Below are 19,083 nucleotides of genomic sequence, written 5' to 3' on the forward strand. Positions count from 1 at the left end.
ACAAACCAATGAATGACGTCACGGTGACCACGTCCACTTCTTATACACAGTCTATAGACTGAACACAGCCCTTTAGTCTTGTCACATTACATTATGTAAAATATTTTCAAAGAAACTATAAATATGTTAAACTGCTGTCAGAGTTGGGAAAACGACCATTGGCCTTTTTTCACAGACATTTTTCCATTAAAAACTAAATGAACGGTGACTGAAGTCAGTTTGGTGTTGCTCATGCTGGCTCACTGTTTAGTTGTTATCGTTGACATTGTTATTAAATTAATGTTACCTTTGCTTTTCTCCTGCTACAAGTACAAACCGACCTTACCCTCTCTCTCTACCCACTTACACTCTTTGTTTTATTTAGTGACATCCTAAACTAATTAGCGTGAAGTGAAAGTAGAAAGTAAAAGCCTCCAGCAGCGAGTCTTCATCGATGCTGACTTATTGACCAACGTGCAGCAGCATTTGTCATTTGTCATGGACAACGATGTGTCCAAACGTAAACTGCTCAAACTGAGATATTTAATATTCTCACACAGACTTAAAACACTGCTTTTAGGATCAAATGTCTAGTCTAAAAAAGTCTAGTCCAGTAGATGTTTTCCTTTGACCTATATTGACATGAACGTTTGCAAAAACAGAGCAGCTCATGAACATCGAAAGTTAAAAACAAGATGTTTGCAAAAGAAAAAGATAAATGCCACAAAGGAAGAATGGTTTATTTTCTTGCATATCCCCGAGAAAATATACTCTTTTATTTTAGGAATTTAAAAAAATATTTTATTGTATTTTTATTTTATATTAGTTTCTTGTTTATGCAGCAAACAAAAGCAATTCCTGTCCTGTGTGAGATTCTGTATCTGATTCTCATCCATATATTTCATGTGATGTGAATGTAAGGATGATAATGTCCACACTGTTACTTGTGTCGCTAATTATCACAGTGTGTCGCTTGATATGAAACCATAGTAACGAAATGTTACGACAGTTCCTGTTTCAACTGGAGAGAGGGAAGTTCTTCCCAAAGCTTGTGGACCACACAGTGGGAGTCATGCTGTCACTGATTGGACCTCTTAGTTCAAGTCCTCTGGAGCCCCATGTGTCCAATCATTGCTCTCCTTCAGTCTGAGCAATAACAAACACCTGTTGGGCCTTTAAGGTTCCCACTAGTCCTGATTAATTAGCGGCGATGCTTTGTAGCTCTCGCTCAGTGAAGACTTTGTAATTTGGTGCTGATTAAAAGGGGAAAGTGGAGATAATGTCCTCAGACAAAACGAGTGGTAAGTACGCTCTCATTAATTTCAGTTTGAGAGAAAGAAAAAGTCAATTATATTGAATTGAACACCGAAAATAGATAAAGTTGTTCCGGAGGCGATTCATTACACAAACTGTTTGAATTTCAATTAGGGATGTTATTGATTGTAAATGATTAATCTGTTGTATTTCGTTTGAAACTGGAGCAGTTCCTCATTCTTTGGTACTTGCGTTTCCCCCAATTGATTTCAGCTGAATGTCACAGTTCACCTGAGTTGATTGGAGGTTTCTTCTCAGATCACCTGTTGGCTCATAGTTTAGAACTGAGAGCAGCTTGGTGCTTTTCTGCTCTCGGCCAATCAGGATGTGACGTCGTCTTTTCTTTAGGGCTTAGAGAGGACGACAACTGAACACCGAGGACGCTCTGATCCTTCCTTCACGTCAGTACAGATCATTTCAGCAGATTCAGACACAAACTCTGGTCTTTAGGGGCTGTTTGAAAACGTAACATTTTCTGATTTGAGGCTGATTTGTAAGCGTTGTGAAGACGAGCTGGAGTGAATATTAAGTTACCTGCATCAGGACAGATGAAAACATTATATGCATTTGTTTATTATTTAGGGTTGTTTGGACTTTTTTTAATATATATTTCTGTATTCTGTGGTTGCGACCTGATTCTCAGGCTTCTTCTTGATCAGCTGATCACACACCGGTGGAGAAGCTGTCCCGGATGTTGTGGCTGCAGTAATGTACAAAATAAACCGAATTCAAGTGAAGAGTCACCTTATTTTTGATTTGTACATTAGTAGGAACGAAGCAGTGTAGACGTGAAAGTATTGCTTGTTGATTTTAAAGGAACAGTGTGATGCATTCAGGGGGATCTATTGGCAGAAATCAAATAGATTAATTGTTTTCTTTAATCAACTTTAAATAAGAATCGTGTATTCGTTACCTTTTTAAAATGAGCCGTTTAGATCTACATATGCACAGCAGGTCATCTTCAGAGTCCGCCATGTTTCTACGGTAGCCCAGAAGGGACAAACCAAACACTGAGAAATAGACTTTCATATCGGCCACCATAGTTCTCCTACAGGACCAAGTTTTAGTTGGTTGCAATCTGCCATTTCACCGCTAGATGGCACCAGATCCTAAACACTAGACTTTTAAATGTAAAAGTGAAATTAAAGTATTTTGTCCCTAAAATCAATGAGTAACCGTGATCTCGATATTGATCACAATTATCGTGATCATTTTGGGCCATAATCACGCCCGTAATCTCTCCTTGTCCGCTCTTTAATTTGTAGGAGCTCTTCATCCGTATACTCCAATTCAAATATTTTATCCACATTAAACAAATCATCTAAATCAGCCAAAACCTTTTAGAAAACACTTTCACTCCTCTCTCAAACTCTCAATCACGTTTCCACCGTCGTCTTTTCACCTCGTGAGACTTCTACTTTAGAAAAAGAATCTTTCCAACATGTTGTCAGACATTTATAACAATCTGAGCCTGTCGGAGGTAAAAATACAGGCACTCTTAGTGGACTTAAATGACGCTCCACACACTTTGATGCTCACTCCCATAAAGTCCATGAGGGTTTAGTTCTGTCCGTCTGTCAGATCAAGTGTTTGAGTCTCTCGCAGACATTTTGAGTCCTCTTATAAACACTTTCCACAAGTGAGCATTAGATGACGACTTTGCCCAAGGGAATTACCCATAATTCATTGCAATAGTCATTTTCTCATAGACTTCTATACAACCAGCGGAGTCGCCCCCTGATGGTCAGTAGAGAGAATGCAGCTTTAAGACATGAAGCACTGGCACTTGCACTACACCTGGTAGTGAGTTTTATATTCCTACTATATATGCTATCTTAACTTGTTAGCCTGTATATTATCTGCATTCTTCGTGATGGAATAAACTACTACACCTTAAGTGTTACCATTGAGTTAATGTAAGAACAAAGTAAAATACAAGCTCATATAAAGGTTTATGACTGGTGCGCTTTATTAAGATGAACTGATAACTTAAGATATAGACACAATTGTACAATTTATCAATCTGTACAAAACATAAAACCATTCATTTTGACCCCCCTCTCACATTTAACCCCTTCGAATCCGTTGAAATGACATATTTTCACTCTGAACACGTTTTACACTGGAATTACAGTCAGTTATAGAGTTCAATATAGTAAAAAAAAAAGAAAAAAATACACGTCTTAAAAAAACACAGAACAATGGAGGTACGTGGAACAGGATCAGAAATCATATTTGCAGAAGGGGAGGAAATCGTCCACAGATTGCCGGCTACGTGAGTCTGGAGCGGCTCGGCTGGCGGCGCCGTCTGTTCCAGGAAAAAAAAACGCCATTGGCACCGCCACCCGAGGTTCACTGGCCCCAGAGCTACCCATCTACCCACTGCCTCTAAACACACACACACACACACCACGTTCAGGCATTCTACACGTCCGCTAACAACAATTAGCTTGTCATGCTAGCTAGCCTAGCCTAGCCTAAAGCTCAGCAGATTTCACGGGACAGTAAATGTTAGCTACATAAGGCGATACGACGCGGAGTTGCAGTCGTAACAGAAAGCCATGCATTGTGTTTAAGTCAGAGGCAGCTCGGTGTACGTAGGCGTAATGTGACGGGGAGGCGGGTACGATGGCGAGTCGTTAGCGGGTGAATGAGACACGCGGTGAAAGGGAGGCACCAGAAGTTGGCAAGAATGTGGCTGAAAAGTGTTTCCTTGACTCCTTCATCCGAACCCTTTCTCTGTCAAAGGAGTCGAGAAAAAGACGTTTGAGACACAGCCGTGCTGAACTTACAAAAACGAGGTCTAGATTCTCCCATTGTGCAGTAAAAACAAACAAGAAAGCGTGTTTAACTGTTGAGGTTTCGGTGCCCGATTGTTTCCTTTTCCTACTTCCTCTCAGGTGTCTCCTAACTACAATTCTGTGGATACATGCGAAGCATAACTTTTGATTATAATATAAGAGAATGCTGTGATTTAATTCCTTCATTTGTTATAGAGGTGCACAAAGAAACACAAAATCCAAACAGCCATGTGCTAGTTTCTGCATAGTTGTAGTCAAATAGACGCGTTCGATCAGGAAATCCTTCCCGGTATAATGGTGACGATCTCCGTATGAAGTCCCGCTAACAGTCGGACAACGTGAGCGCTCAGCTTTTAAAACTACAGGCGATGACGGAGGTTCCACTTCAGAGTCCAGATTTTAAATCTTTCACCTGGTAAACCATGCAGCGCAGCAGAGCGGCCATCTTTCTTTTTCTTAAAACATGCAAAGCCGCTGAACTGAAGCTCGACAAATGCAAAACAAACAAACAACAAAAACGTTTCATTAGCTCCACGCTGTGCTCGATACAATCCACGTGGTTTTTCCAAAACAGTACATTGCACTAAAGAGAAGAGGGGGGCTAACATGACATAACTTCAGAGCAACTTTGATGTGCTTTAAATTCATATCTAGTAGTAGATATATGAACCGAGACAAGAGAAGAGATCATAAAAATGTGGAAAAAATCAGCACAAAGTATGAAGAAAAACAAATCACATTCATATATTAAGACATTTTCGTGACACGTCAGCGCATCTACAGTAATGGAATCTAAAGTGATATGAAATGCCTGCTGTCCTGCAGTAGCCTAACGACAGAGGGGCTCTGCTTGGGGGGGGGTCACCCCACGCGGTGACTTCTTATACTGGGATGTATTTACCTGGGGGGGCGGGGCTTGGGGGGAAGGGGTGGGGCTAGATGTTCTGACAGCACTGCATCTTTGGTTTGTTCTCGGTGGGCTGCACCTGGATGTTGACCACGTTGTTGCTGGGCGACATGTCGCTCTCCTGACGCTCCGACATCTGCTTCTGGGAGACGATGCGGTAGATCTCTGGAGGGGGGGGGGACAGCGTCATGTAGAGTCACAATATGCAACGACAGTTTGTTCTTCATCTCATGTCACGATAACTCTGGCCGAAATAATCACGACAATCATCCAAAAATATATGATTACAACTTTTAAAATGCCACAAAGACGAAGTGGAATTACTTCAGTTAAATCACATCATTTTTTTATGAACATAACTTTTGGTGAAATATTACCTTTTATGAATAAAAGGATGAATTAATAAAAGAAAAATGTAATTTAGATGATTTTGTTAAATGGGTTTATTCGCACATCTTTTTCTGAATTATCTTTTAATTTGCATATTTTCTAGCGGACTGTACATCGAGTTTCTATAAACATTCAGTTTGTAGCTCATAATCTCAGCTACACTGAAAGCTTTTAATATGTAGTTTTGTTTTGTTTACGGTTGAATCTGTGCAGCTGTAAAAACATCAGTTCATGAATCTTTGATTTCTTCATTTGAAAACATTAAATAAAGTTATGATGCAAAGTTCTGAAAGTATTTTATAATAAATATCAGGGAAAAGTATTTAAAACTATATTTTGTCTTTGAATTATTTCAGTTTTTTACTATTAGTTATTTTTAAAACGATTTAAAGAGTCAAATGAACTGCTGTCCTCACTGTTAGAGGATTCTCTGTCCTGTTGGTGAAGGAAGCGCGTGATGAGAGTCCTCGTGAAGATTTGTAATCATTAAATATCTCACACTAAAATAGAAGTTTCAGACTCAGACAGTCGATTATGTTTACAGTTTATTAGTAATCTGGGCTACAAACTGGATTATTGTTAGAAATATAACAAACAAGCTGAATCTTAAATAAAACAGAACTAGATTATCATTAAATCATTCACAGCACACAAACATTTTTGTAAATTTTCTTTCATGGACAATGAAAATATAATTGTATGTTCAACACAACTAAACATCGACTATTGTAGAAGAAAATTTTATATATTTCAATGTCATTAACCGTATACTTTTCTGTTGCCTTTGTGTATCTCTGACCTCTGTGTGTGACAGTGAATCTATTAATAGTTTACAGGTTATTCAACCTTTGATTCTTTATAAAGCTTCTAACACTTGACTTGTTTCTTTACAGGGTTTGTATAAAGGTAATAAAGTAGTTTATGAATATGAGTCTACAGATAGTCACACACACAGTCACACACAGTCACACAGTCACACACACACACACACACACACACACACACTTCCAATTCAAATACATCTCAAAATAAAAGTGCAGCAGGTTACTCTGTATTGAGGTTTTAACCCACAAATTTGACCAGTAAAATATCAGATATACATGAGACACCGCCTTGCTGAAAGTAGTCCCCAATAAACGCACTATTTCCTTTGTTTTATTGATTAAAAACTACAGCTGTTAAATAATATTTAATATTACTGTATTTGGAGTCTTTTTGTTGTTGTAAGATTTCGGTCTTCAGCAGTCTGAAAGTATTTAGAGACGTTTTGATAAAGCCATCTTCGCCCTTTTAAAAGCCTCTTAGTATTCATTCACACTGTTACACAACAAATACCAGACATCAGCTTTGACACCAGCGGAACCGTAAGAGAAGAAGATAACGTGTTAATCTTTAGGGCCGGTCATCTCCCTCGTGATGACTAAAGGACAGAGCAGCATTATGTCATGAAGTGACTGTAAATCACCCTCATAAAGAAGGGCCGCTGTGTGTCGCTGAATGCCGAGGCTGGTGGAGGAACACAGTACCTGTCAGGATGGTCTGGAAGGCCGTCTCAACGTTGGTGGAGTCCAGCGCCGACGTCTCCAGAAAAGATAAACCGTTCTTCTCTGCGGAGGCCAAAAAGAAAAGTGTTAAGCGGTGCGTTAACATATGCAGCATTCCACAGATAGCGGCGCAGTTTGACCTCAGAGACGGGAACGAGGAACTCGTACCAGACACCGTTTAGGCTGAATATGAGATTAAACTGCTGATTCCACGTTTAGACGGCATCCCTACAAATCATTACCTAAAAGAAATATATCACAATAAATATAAATTGACATTAGAGGTGTAACGACCATTGACCCATACTGATCCTCCTCCCGGTTCATCACACATGTGAACTGTAGATTAATGACACAGCTTAACGTTAACCATCAGTGTAAATAAAGTTTTACTATTATAACCTTCTTCCTTCCTCCCCTTCCTCCCCCTTCCTTCTCCTCCTCCTCCTCCTCCTCCTCCTCCTCCTCCTTTCATCCTTCCTCCTCGCTTCCTTCCTTCCTTCTTCTCCTCCTCCCTTCCTCCTCACTTCCTTTCATCCTTCCTCCTCGCTCGCTCCCTTCTTCTTCTCCTCTTTCTAGTCTCTGATCTCTGATAATGTTTCATTGTAAACAACCAATCAGAGGAGAGCTAGTAACGTTAGCAGCACCGCTAACGGCTAACCAACGGAGGTTCACTTCAGTTGCATTGTGATGCCTTCAGGCTCTGCTCAGTGAACATGAGTACTGTCTGAAGGTGAATTATAACGTTATCATGATGTGTTCACATGTAATCTGTAAAATGTAGTTTTGGTGATAAACTTGAATAAATCCAGTAGTTTGAAGGAGATGTTTTCACATGAATATAAAATAGATATTAGAGATGAATTATGATCTGTTTAACACACAAGCTCTAAGCTCATTATACATCATTAAACATGACAAGATGTTTTTATCAATAAAAATACAATATTATATTTCCTAAGTATTTGAATTGTGTGTTTTTATGAAGAAAAAAATACTATATAAATTTCTATAATATATATATAAAAGTATAACATTTTGTATTTCTGATGTTTTACTGACTTTAGAGAGTTGAAATAATGTTGGGTGTTTGTGGGTAAATAAATATAATAAATAAATAAATAAATAAATAGACTAGTCTCACCGGCGAAAGCCCGCGCCTCGTCGGTGGGAACGGCCCGGAGGTGACGCAGGTCGCTCTTGTTTCCCACCAGCATGATGACGATGTTGCTGTCAGCGTGATCCCTCAGCTCCTTCAGCCAGCGCTCCACGTTCTCATACGTTAGGTGTTTGGCGATGTCGTAGACGAGGAGAGCCCCCACCGCCCCGCGGTAGTACCTGCAGCACAGAGATCTCACATTAATAGTCGGCATGTTGCGTTGGTCCAGCTGCATACCCGAGTCGGTCGATTGTGTTTCACAGCTTGATATCTCTGAGGCCTGTTTAGCGTAGAGATGACAGATTAACATCGTGTGTGTCATGAAGTCACCTCTACCTTCATGTGCTGCACAGGAAACGTATTATCTGTGCACTGAGGGGACAATTTAAACCACTGAACTGAGAAAAGAAATACAAACACAGAAGTTCAAGGAGGAGGAGGAGGAGGTCTAAATGGCTCTGATGCTTATTAAATACAACATGCATTAGTTCAGCTGGACAGGAGTTTATTCTGGCCGGCATGTTTGATTAAGTGGTGTCAGGAGATGTTGATGTACTTGTAGTTCAGCACACGTGTGAACCGCGGATTCATTTCACAGTTTATCCATCACAGTGGTTTTACCGACGTCGTTATCGACAGTAAAAAACATGCGATGGGCATTGTGCTTTCTGTTCGCTGAGGAAGGTTAGCAGCGTTAGCAGCTAAAAGCTAGCACACGGATTCAGTTACATTATGATGCGTTCAGGCTCTGCTCAGAATAAATCACTATTGGGTGAAGGTAAATTATAACGTTGACATTTTTGGTAGTATTTAGAAGAATCAATTTCCACTGAACATTTTAAAACTACATTTTGGTGATAAACTTGAATAAATCCAGTAGTTTGAAGGACACGTTTTCACACGAATATAAAACAGATATTAGAGATGAATTATGAGCTGTTTAACTTCCTAACACGAGCTCTAAGCACATTATTATACAGCATTAATACTAATAATGAGGTTTGTTTTTTATCAATAAAAACAATCTTCTATTTCTAATCATTTGAATTATATGTTTTATTAAATCACAAAGTAAAACAACCATTTAGAATATTTTGATGGTTTACAGACTTCAGAGCGGTTCAAATGATTTTTGGGACGTTGGTGAAAAAATAAAATAGTCTGAAGTCTTGTGGACCAGCTGATACAACCAAACAAAACAACAACAATGATCGGGGATCTCTAAAAGTTATATTTATCCCTTTCTTCTGTTGTGCTGAGCCGATGTGGGACTCGATACGAACCCTGAGCTTTACATCAGTTACACATCATATCGAGACATTATGGTCTGTGTTCCTGTATCGACAATAAAATAAACACTGTTATGACTGTTAATGAATCGTTTACATGCAACGGTTCGTGGAAGACTCTGGCCCAGATTGCTGCAGACGTAGCGCTGTGATGTTGATGCATATGGAGGCGTGTTCTTTAAACTATGAGATTAAAACATCTCAATATATCTGTATGATGATACGTATGGTATTGAAGGTGACGTCCTCTGTACTCACGCTGATGTGATGGCCCGGTAGCGCTCCTGGCCAGCCGTGTCCCAGATCTGGGCCTTCACCGTCTTGCCGTCCACCTGGATGCTGCGCGTGGCGAACTCGACCCCGATGGTGCTCTTGCTCTCCAGGTTGAACTCGTTGCGGGTGAAACGAGACAGCAGGTTACTCTTCCCCACGCCCGAGTCACCGATGAGGACCACTGGGACACACAGAGCGCGTTTTAATACCACAAATGAGAACAAAATGTACAAACTTGCATTTTAAATGTTATTACACCTGAATGCACTGATCTCACTTGATGAGGCTGTTAAAAGCTATTTTTGAATTTTTAATTGTTGGATAATCTTTTTGCTGCTTCTCATTTGTGGAGGGCTACAATTAATTTCATTGTTGAATAAACTGTTGAATATTTTCTCTAATAAGTTAGTTGTTGATTCTATAAAATATATATATACGTGTTTTCCAAAGCCCTCAAAGATATTCAGTTCAGTGTCAGAGGAGGAAAGAAACCAGAAAACATTCACATCTAAGAAGCTGGAATCAGAGAATTTTGACCTTTTTTATCCCTAAAAAAAAAGACTCAAACTGATTAATGAAAATAGTCAGCGATACCTTTAATAGCTGTTAACTAATGGATCACCCGTTGCAGCTCTATATCTGTGAGGAGTTTATCTTATGAGTCACTGAATCTTCGTAGTTTAACATATTGTAACATTTCTCAGAATTTTTCCCAGATCAATCGATGATGAAAGTGGAGATTAGTGTTAGTGGTGCAATTACAACTTATTTTACAGCATCGCATACTCGCGTTACGTGATATTTTGGTACTCAAACACACAGTTTATACATATTTCAACTTAATGCTCGTTTAAACTTAATATTACCAGGTTTTTCCAGTAATTTCACTTTCATTATTTCTTGTAGTTGCCAGAATATCTTGAAGCTTTTCAACCTGTATTTGTTTGGGTGTAAAGTATTCTTTCACATATTTACTTCCGACCATTATGTGGATCTGCACCAGATCATCTCTAACCTGCAGGTCTGTGTTCATGCATTTCATTGGTTGTATTTGGTCGTGTACGACACCGTAGAAATGTATTTGTTGTTCTGTATATCAGTGTTTGTCAACGACATACAGTACAAATACCTGAAGCTACTCATAATACCAGTGGTGGAAAGTAACTAAATACCTTTATTCATGTACTGCACTTAAGTACATCTTTGGGGTTTGTTTACTTGAGTATTTAAATTGTATTCTACTTTATACTTCTACATCTCAGAGCAGATCTCGTACTTTTTACTCTACTACTGTCTGACAGCTTTAGTTACTTCTCAGATCTACATTTTACAAACAAAACATGTGACCAGTTTATGAAATATGATGACTGTGTGACTCTATCCACCAGTATATTAAGTATTTAAAATGTGCTCCATCGGCTGCTACATTACAAAGCATCATCAATAATATGATAATAATACAACACAGTGGAGGGATAGTTCTGCAAATACTTTGGAATTTTTACTTCAGTCAGATATTAAAAGGCAGGACATTTACAGAGTATATAAATACACTATAATACTACTACTTTTACTTAAGTAACAGTTTCAAACACCAGTAAGATAAGATCGTAAGATTTTACACAAACTGCAAAACATTAAATATAAAACATGTAAGTTAGCTGCAAGTCAGATCATTTTTCAGATATTAGAATAACAAAGACTTTTTTACTATTTAACGTTAATTCATAATTTACTGATAACATTCATAATGACGTTATTCCACAAACAGAAGGTGAAGTCTCACCTCAACCTCTCCTGGAATGCAGATATACACTCATTGTGTGTCAGACCGAAGCCTCAGTTCATCAATCAATCACAAAACTACAACACTCTGCTATTTGTTTGGTTAAATCTTTGCACTATTGTTTAGTTAATTTAATAATATTCTATTTCATTGTAAATAGTGTGCATTTTGTTTACATATAATAGTTGTACTCTGTTATGCTTATTGTATATATTGTGCATTTGATATTTTTACTCTATTTGTATTTACCTGTACCATAATTGTTGTATTAGTTTGTATATTTGATATTTAATATGTGTTACTCTGTTATTTGTATTGCTTTACTTGTATCTACAAATGCTGCTGTAGCGAAAATATTTCCCTTGTGGGATTAATAAAGTAAATATCTATCTATCTATTAATAAATAAATGCTAACACTCGGTGTAGCTTAGTTAGCTTTTATTTTATTGTATATTTTAACGTAATTAATTATCATATCCGCTTTATTGGCTCCTGTGGAGATAAATAATGTGATAATAACGGTTAACGTGAGGTGTGTCCGACGTGAAGCTGGTCCGCACCCACTGATGGCGAGCTAGCATCGAGCTAATATCGAGCTAACTAGCTGCTAACGTTAGCAGATGCTCAAGACGCCCCGTCTTTTCCTAACGACAACTAAACGTAACGTGACGTAATCGGCTGCTGATTTCACGTCCGCTGTTTAGCGGAGGGTTGTTGTGAGTCACATAACTTGTTTAACCGTGTTGACATTTCTCAGAAAAGCTCGGTGAAAACAAAGCAATCAAGAGCACAAAGGTGTGACGGTCGGCTACGTTATCATTAGCATAGTCAGTTCATATAGCTGGCCTGGTTAGCATGTCAGCTAACAGCTAACAGGACTGGAGAGCTGCAACAATAACGAGAAAAAAAGCTTTTGTTTTTACCTTTGAACAAATAATCATACTCGTCATCTCTAGTGCCCATCGTCTTAGTGGTAAATGGTTATTAGTCCAAGATTTAATGTGATTTAATGAAAGGAAGGCGATCTACTTCCAACGGGAATCTGTTTGGGAGCCGCACTTCCGCAATGTCTTCTTCTACGTTTTATTTTCCAGCAGCACACGAAGATGACTCTGACATCTAGTGGATGGAAGATGGAGCATTTGACTTTACACGCTGTATCTATTTAAATCTGCTTTTAACCTGTAAAGTCAGTTATGTATGTTTCTTCCGTGTTGTTCCTTACTGTTATGATGTCATCTATTTTGTTTTTATTGTAATTACTTCTATTGTTTGTGTTTGTGCCATGTAAAGTGTCTTTGAGTACCTTTTTAAAGCACTATACAAATATAATGTATTATTATTAACCATAGAGTGTATATCCAGTTTAATAAACTACTTTTATAAAATAAGATCTTAACCTACAGTAATGTATCGTAATGCATTAGTTGAGTTATATTATGTGTGAATTATATGAATCAGAAAAAAGGAATCTCTACAACTATGTTTTATATGTCATGCTACAACTTTTGCATTTTGTTTTATGATCATGCTAGTATTCAGATATTTTACTTAAGTAAAAGTAATAGTACAGTATAAAGATACTCTGTTACAAATACATTTGTGTATTCACTTCACAATCTCACTTATATGCGAGTACTAAAGTATAGAATCACAATGTACTTAAAGTATTAAAGTGAAATTCTCATTAGGCAGAATGGTCTCTTCCAGGGAGATATATTATCATCATATTATTGAAAATAAATAAATAAATATATATGAATGTTATATTATACTGCTATTAGTACTGCTGCAGCATTTTAATCTAACAGCACATTTTAACTACTCTATGCTGTAATAATTTAATAATAATAAATTAATCTGTAGCACAACCGTGTCTTATTTTATAAACTGATCACGTTTTTTTTGTAAAATTGTTGATCTGAGAAGTAACTAAAGCTGTCAGAGGAATGTAGTGGAGTAGAAGTAAAAAAGATAAATAAAATGAAAATATTCAAATACAAATTTGAGGTACATTTACTTTACTTAAGTACAGCATACTTGATTAAATGTACTTTACACATTGTATGTTACAGGGAAGGACAGCAACTGTCAAAAGTCCCAAACAGTTAGAGTACAAATATATATATATATATATACTGTATAAATATATATAAATAACAGTTAGAGTACAAATATATAGTTTTACTTTTAAATTTAAAGTGAATTTGTTTGAATTTAAAGACGACAAAATACACAAATAACTAAATACTGAACCACATGGAATTACTGGAATACTACTACTACTACTACTACTACTAATAATAATAATAATAATAATAATAATAATAATAATAATAATAATAATAATAACAATAATAATAACTTAAAAAAATCATAATAAGAATTATAGAAAAAATGTCTTAATTTTATTTATTACAAAACATTTAAAATTAAAATTTCTGTCTAAGTGAACAAAATATCAAAACAGTCACTGAGTCCTTTTTTATTTCTTGTAATCAGCAAAGAATTTCTTCCACTGCCAACAGAAAGAAGAGGACAGACGTTCAATTATATATTGTATGCTTTCAATCACATCTCTGATTATTGGTTCTGACTTACATTTTTCTTCCAGGTGGACTTGGACATCTTGTTCTTCAGATCCTCCAGAGACTCGTACGTGTTTCCCTGGACGGCGGCAGCCTCACCTGGGATCTGCTCATAGGTGTTATCGGGCAGCCCGGCAGGCCTCGGCCTCCAGGGAACCTCGGAGTACATGACGTCTCCCTGCTGAGCCGAACCCCCACTAGACCCCGTCGAGGTCTGGTACAGCGAGTTGGACTTTGACACTTCCACGCCCTGCTGCTCTGACCTGGAGCTGTCTCTGGGATCGTGGAGGGAGTAGGTGACACAGGTGATCCTCTTCAGAGAAGTGGGTGAGTGAGATGTTGAGGAGGGTCTACTGAACTGGTTCGAGTACGCCTCCTCCTCCTCCTCCTCCTCCGTGCTGCTGTGGTTCAACTTCGGTAGAGATTTGCTCCTGATCTCGGTATAGCTGGTGTGAGCGGCGTTGAATGAGTCTCTGTCAGACATTAGAGCTTCGTTTGTGTCTCCTCGGACTCCCTCTGATCCGCTTGGGTCGGTCTGGGTTTGGGATGCTGTGTCGGGCAAAGATTCACTCAGGGAGAAGCCCAGAGGAAGGCCTCTCTTTAATACTGGAGGAACGCCCTGAAAGATATGACACCAGAACACTTTGATTTATGGATGAAAAAAGCAATCTCTCCACATGGTCCATTAGTAGCAGCTGGTATCACATGATCTTCTTCAGCTGACGGAGGATTTTTAAAGGATTGTCTTATTGTGAACAAGCAAAACCTGCAACGCTCAATGCCATCAGAACAGAATAGAAGTAGAACCACAGACTGTATATAAGAAGTGGACGTAGTCACCATCACGTCACTCATTGTAGACCATGGTTTTGAAGCCTTGAGTTCGGCATTTTGGCCGTTGCCATCTTGGTTTTTTGACACAAGAGGGTGGAGCTAAGTACAACTAAACGCTGAAGAAGACATTTTTAGGCGACCCCACCATCCTGCTACGTTGATTTGAATGGGACTGTGCTTTGGAATCCTATTTTATTCGTGTGCTCAATACTTTCTGACGCAGTTCTACTTCTGTGAAATTGAATGAATATTTCTTCCACCACTGCAGAGGTGTCGGAAAAACACCTTTTGATGAAGTTACAGAACTCTAAAAGTGTTTTTGCATGCAACACAATTCCTCAACAAACAAACATTTGTGCTTAATTCCATCAGTTGTCCCTTCCGTCATACCTGTGAGTGGGACATGGTGTCTACAGACACCGTCACCGTCAGCTTTCTGCCTTTGGATTTGAGCGGCAGTGTCGGAGCGCCATTTTGCAGCTGAATCCTCTGGTTTCTGCCCGGGTCGCTGTGAGGATCATGTTTCTGGTCCCACAGAGTCCGCAGAGCTTGAACACTCAGTGTGGGCTTCCCTTTGCTGTTGTAATTCACCACATCATACAGTTCACCTGTGTCGACCTGAAAATAACAAGCAGCTTTATTGTCTCCTCACAATGTAAATGATGTTGGCGCCAGTCAAATTAAAACCAGCGGTGGCTGTAATGGCCCCTCAGATGTTGAAGCGTGTTGTTTGAAGGGCATTAACTGGGCAAACCCTGTGTTATGTTTTAATGTCTGATGTTATAATATACAACTACTGTCATTAAAATGACAGACCTGCATTACATTAGAATTAACAAAGAAATGCAATCTTTAGGAAAGAAGGTGCATCAAGAATTACAAACGATCTGGCACACAAAAGGACGAAAAAGTGCCTCTTCAGTTATTGCAAGGCAACAGATCAACACTTTGGTATATTGTCTTTTCACAATACAAAAAAACCATGATACACATACAATTTATGTAATTAGAATATTGTGTCAAAATAGATTTTGATGTATTTTTAGCTTGTTGCTGTTGACAAGAATTACATTTTTAAAAAAAGCATTTCAGATTGCTGGAGAACAAAGTTATTTCACCTAAAACTACATTTCCTGTAAACTGCATGTAACGTTTTACAGTGTGAACATGTGTTCCTTCAGGTAAAGACCCTCCTCACCTCCAACCAACTGGAGGTCAGGTATTCTCCAAAGGGCTGGAAGGGGCTGACTCTGTGATGCTCGATCAGCTCAACGAGACTTCCGTGTGTCTGACAGTCTCCTGATATCACGAACTCTCCGTCTTGATTCTGGGTGATGACGAAATGGCGGCACCTGTCGTGGCCCCTTTTTTTTTTTTTTAAGCGAAAAACAAAAGCAACAACCAGTGAGGTGAATCAGAAAAGGCCAGCAAAAGATGCGACCGAACAGTGTGGAACAGATTATTATTGTTTATTTTTCCCTCACTTGTAGGACAGGATGTAGCCGATGGCTTTGTCACTGAGGCGGATGAGAAAACAGCCCGGAGCTTTATCTCTCAGTAGATCTTCCGTGTCCCTGAGGGCAGAGAGAGAGACAGAACCATTAAACAAATTAGGATTCAAAATATCTCCGTCATGTCATAAAACCTTTGTTTTCTGTGAGTGATGTGCATGAGAGGGATTTAAAAAAGAAAAAAGAGATACAAGCTGAACAAGTGATGATAGTCAATTCATGTTTCACCCTTTGATCCTGTCCAATATATTGATTGATTAGCTTTTTTTCTGGAAGAAGATTATCAGGTTTTAAGCGGTGATTAGAAACTACAGTCTTAGTCTTTTAAATGGAGAGCTGAATTAATTGGCGGGAAAAAACTCATGTCATGCATACAGCCTGATATGATCAGTAGCTTGTGGTGGCTAATGTTAGCGAACTTCAGGTTGATATTGGTGTGAAACTGACATTAAAGTGACTGTGAGGAACTTTGATCTGGTTCTGAACCAGTCTCAGTGTAGTCCTGATCCTCTATCAGACCTCCATCAGTAAAGAGACCATCAGAGAGAAGATGGTCTGTTTCTATAGAGTTATTCTTGATGCTCATCATCGGAGCCACCAGATGAAATCATGCAGGTTCACCAGAAACTCCTGCAGAGACCGGTCCACCGTGGACAGACCCAGATCCTCCAGCAGAGACCGGTCCACCGTGGACAGACCCAGATCCTCCAGCAGAGACTGGTCCACCGTGAACAGACCCAGATCCTCCAGCAGAGACTAGTCCACCGTGAACAGACCCAGATCCTCCAGCAGAGACCGGTCCACCGTGGACGGACCCAGATCCTCCAGCAGAGACCGGTCCAACGTGGACAGACCCAGATACCCAGAGTATGTTCCTGTTGTAGGTAGTCGAGGTGGAGCTAGTTTTCTTATTTTTTATACTGTCACTAAAGCTTTCAAATAAATCTAGTGCAGTGAAAAGTAAAAAACTGAATTATAGTGGAGTAGAAGCAGAAATATTCATATAAAGTACTTTAATAAATGCACTAGTTACATTCCTTGCACCACTGCATACAACTAACAGAAAAACAAACATAATGATCTACAGTATCCTGCAGAAATCTATTATTCAAATAAATTCAAATGCAATTCCACAACCTTATCAGAGCCAAAAACAGCTGCAAACTTTCAGTGCATTTCATCGTCTCCATTTCCACAAGAACAAACACAAAGTTCTCCTTCACTCCGTCACTCCGGATCCTTACTTTCGTGCAGCAAAGCCTTTGAACCAGTCGGGGAACTTTCCGTTGTTCAGGAGGAGCGGCGCCTGAGTCTCTGTGAACCACCTCAGCACCAGCTCCTTCAGGCCTCCCTCTGATGTCTCCATGTGCAGGTCGACGGCCGACGTCTTCTCCATCCTCTCAGGGGTTCTGTCAGCAGCTGACGGGGCAGTGATCATCATGCACGCTCCTCTGCTCACGTTTTAACTCTCTAAAGGAAGACATCACACCTCATTTGCATATTTCCTTTGGGCGTCTCTCTCATCTCAATAGTGCCATTGTTTCAGTGCGTATACCGATGACTCCTCTAGCTCTCATTGGGCAGCCAGTTTATTTTTACTATCTGTGTTCCTGGTCCCCCATGATTGAACTTGGTCACTTGGTACAATTTTCATTTTTGTTTGTTTTAATTTTATCAGATGAACTTTTGGTGGGTAGTTGTTGACTATGTAAAATAATGGAGGAGTCCATGATGGCACTAAAGTCTGATTGTCCCAGCTCAACAAGATAAATCAATCAAAACAGCCATTCAGACATCTGGAGCCACAATTATTTTGCAAGTAATTTGGTCATACACCAAAACACTGGCTGATGATGACTCGATGAAAAGCCAGGGAGTCACCAAAGTTATTCAAATTCATTCTCTGGGGAACATGAAAGTATGAACCAAACTCCACAGCAATCAAACCATTTTTTTGCTCAAAATGACAAATAGGCGCTATTTGAAAAGACAGAGGATCGCTAAATTTGTTAGTAGGATTCATCCTCTGGGAACGTGAATATCTGTAGCAGATTTCATGACAATCCATCCAATAGTTACGGTATTTCACCTAGAACTGTCAATCTGATGTTGGTGCTAGGTAGGTCAGGGGATCACTAAGATCATCAGAATTCATCCTCTGGGGAACATGAATGTCTGAACCAAACTCCTCATGGTGGCGTTAGATGAAAATTCATTAACAACATTAGTCATTTAGCAGACTTTTTGTACAATTCAGATTCTATCACACCGTAGGCACAGCTATGGAAGCAATTTTGGGGTTCAGTATCTTGCTCAAGGACACATCGACATGTGACTAGCAGAGCCGGAGATCGAACCGCCGATCCCCTGATTGAAGAATGGCCCTGCTCTCCACTTAGCCACGGTCGCCCAGTCAGACGATGACCAAAGTTAGTGGGATTTATCCCCTGGGGAACCTGAATATCTGTAGCAGATCATTATCACTCTTAAATAGTTGTCAAGATATTTAACTCAGAACTGTCAATCTCATGGGGGTGCAAATTGAAAATTCGGGATCACTAAAATCCTTAGGATTCATCCTCCGGGGAACATGAATGACTGAACCAAACTCTGGAGCAATCCCTCAATATTTATAATGACATGGTTATTACTCATGGTGGCGCTACATGAAAAGTCAGAGGATCACCAAAGTCAGTAAAGGAGGCTG

General features: G+C 39.1%; 2 protein-coding genes across 2 annotated transcripts; both read right to left on the bottom strand.

Annotated features, from left to right (window-relative positions):
* Positions 1 to 3,244: 3,244 nt before the first annotated feature.
* Positions 3,245 to 12,508, bottom strand: rab11a (RAB11a, member RAS oncogene family). The gene is made up of 5 exons (XM_079164592.1): positions 12,367 to 12,508; positions 9,642 to 9,837; positions 8,080 to 8,273; positions 6,918 to 6,998; positions 3,245 to 5,166 (listed from the first exon to the last, which is right to left on the bottom strand). The coding sequence occupies exons 1-5, from the start codon at positions 12,404 to 12,406 to the stop codon at positions 5,030 to 5,032; spliced, it is 648 nt and encodes a 215-aa protein (XP_079020718.1). The 5' UTR covers positions 12,407 to 12,508; the 3' UTR covers positions 3,245 to 5,029.
* Positions 12,509 to 13,928: 1,420 nt separating this feature from the next.
* Positions 13,929 to 17,772, bottom strand: sh2d7 (SH2 domain containing 7; the record flags this gene model as incomplete). Its single annotated transcript, XM_079160388.1, has 6 exons — positions 13,929 to 13,961; positions 14,045 to 14,650; positions 15,256 to 15,483; positions 16,064 to 16,229; positions 16,350 to 16,439; positions 17,621 to 17,772. 6 exons carry the CDS (start codon positions 17,770 to 17,772, stop codon positions 13,929 to 13,931), a joined length of 1,275 nt encoding a protein of 424 aa, XP_079016514.1.
* Between the last annotated feature and the right edge of the window lie 1,311 nt (positions 17,773 to 19,083).

Source organism: Pholis gunnellus (genome assembly GCF_910591455.1).
Source record: "Pholis gunnellus genome assembly, chromosome: 1".
In the NCBI taxonomy this organism is placed as follows: Eukaryota; Metazoa; Chordata; class Actinopteri; order Perciformes; family Pholidae; genus Pholis; species Pholis gunnellus.

What these genes read in the sequence shown, in the direction of transcription:
- rab11a (XM_079164592.1), bottom strand. Translation starts at nt 12,406, where the DNA reads ATGGGCACTAGAGATGACGAGTATGATTATTTGTTCAAAG. An exon ending in TACCGGGCCATCACATCAGC is followed by an intron (nt 8,274 to 9,641) that starts GTGAGTACAGAG and finishes TCTGTGCTGCAG; the next exon opens with GTACTACCGCGGGGCGGTGG. An exon ending in CGAGGCGCGGGCTTTCGCCG is followed by an intron (nt 6,999 to 8,079) that starts GTGAGACTAGTC and finishes TGGCCTCCGCAG; the next exon opens with AGAAGAACGGTTTATCTTTT.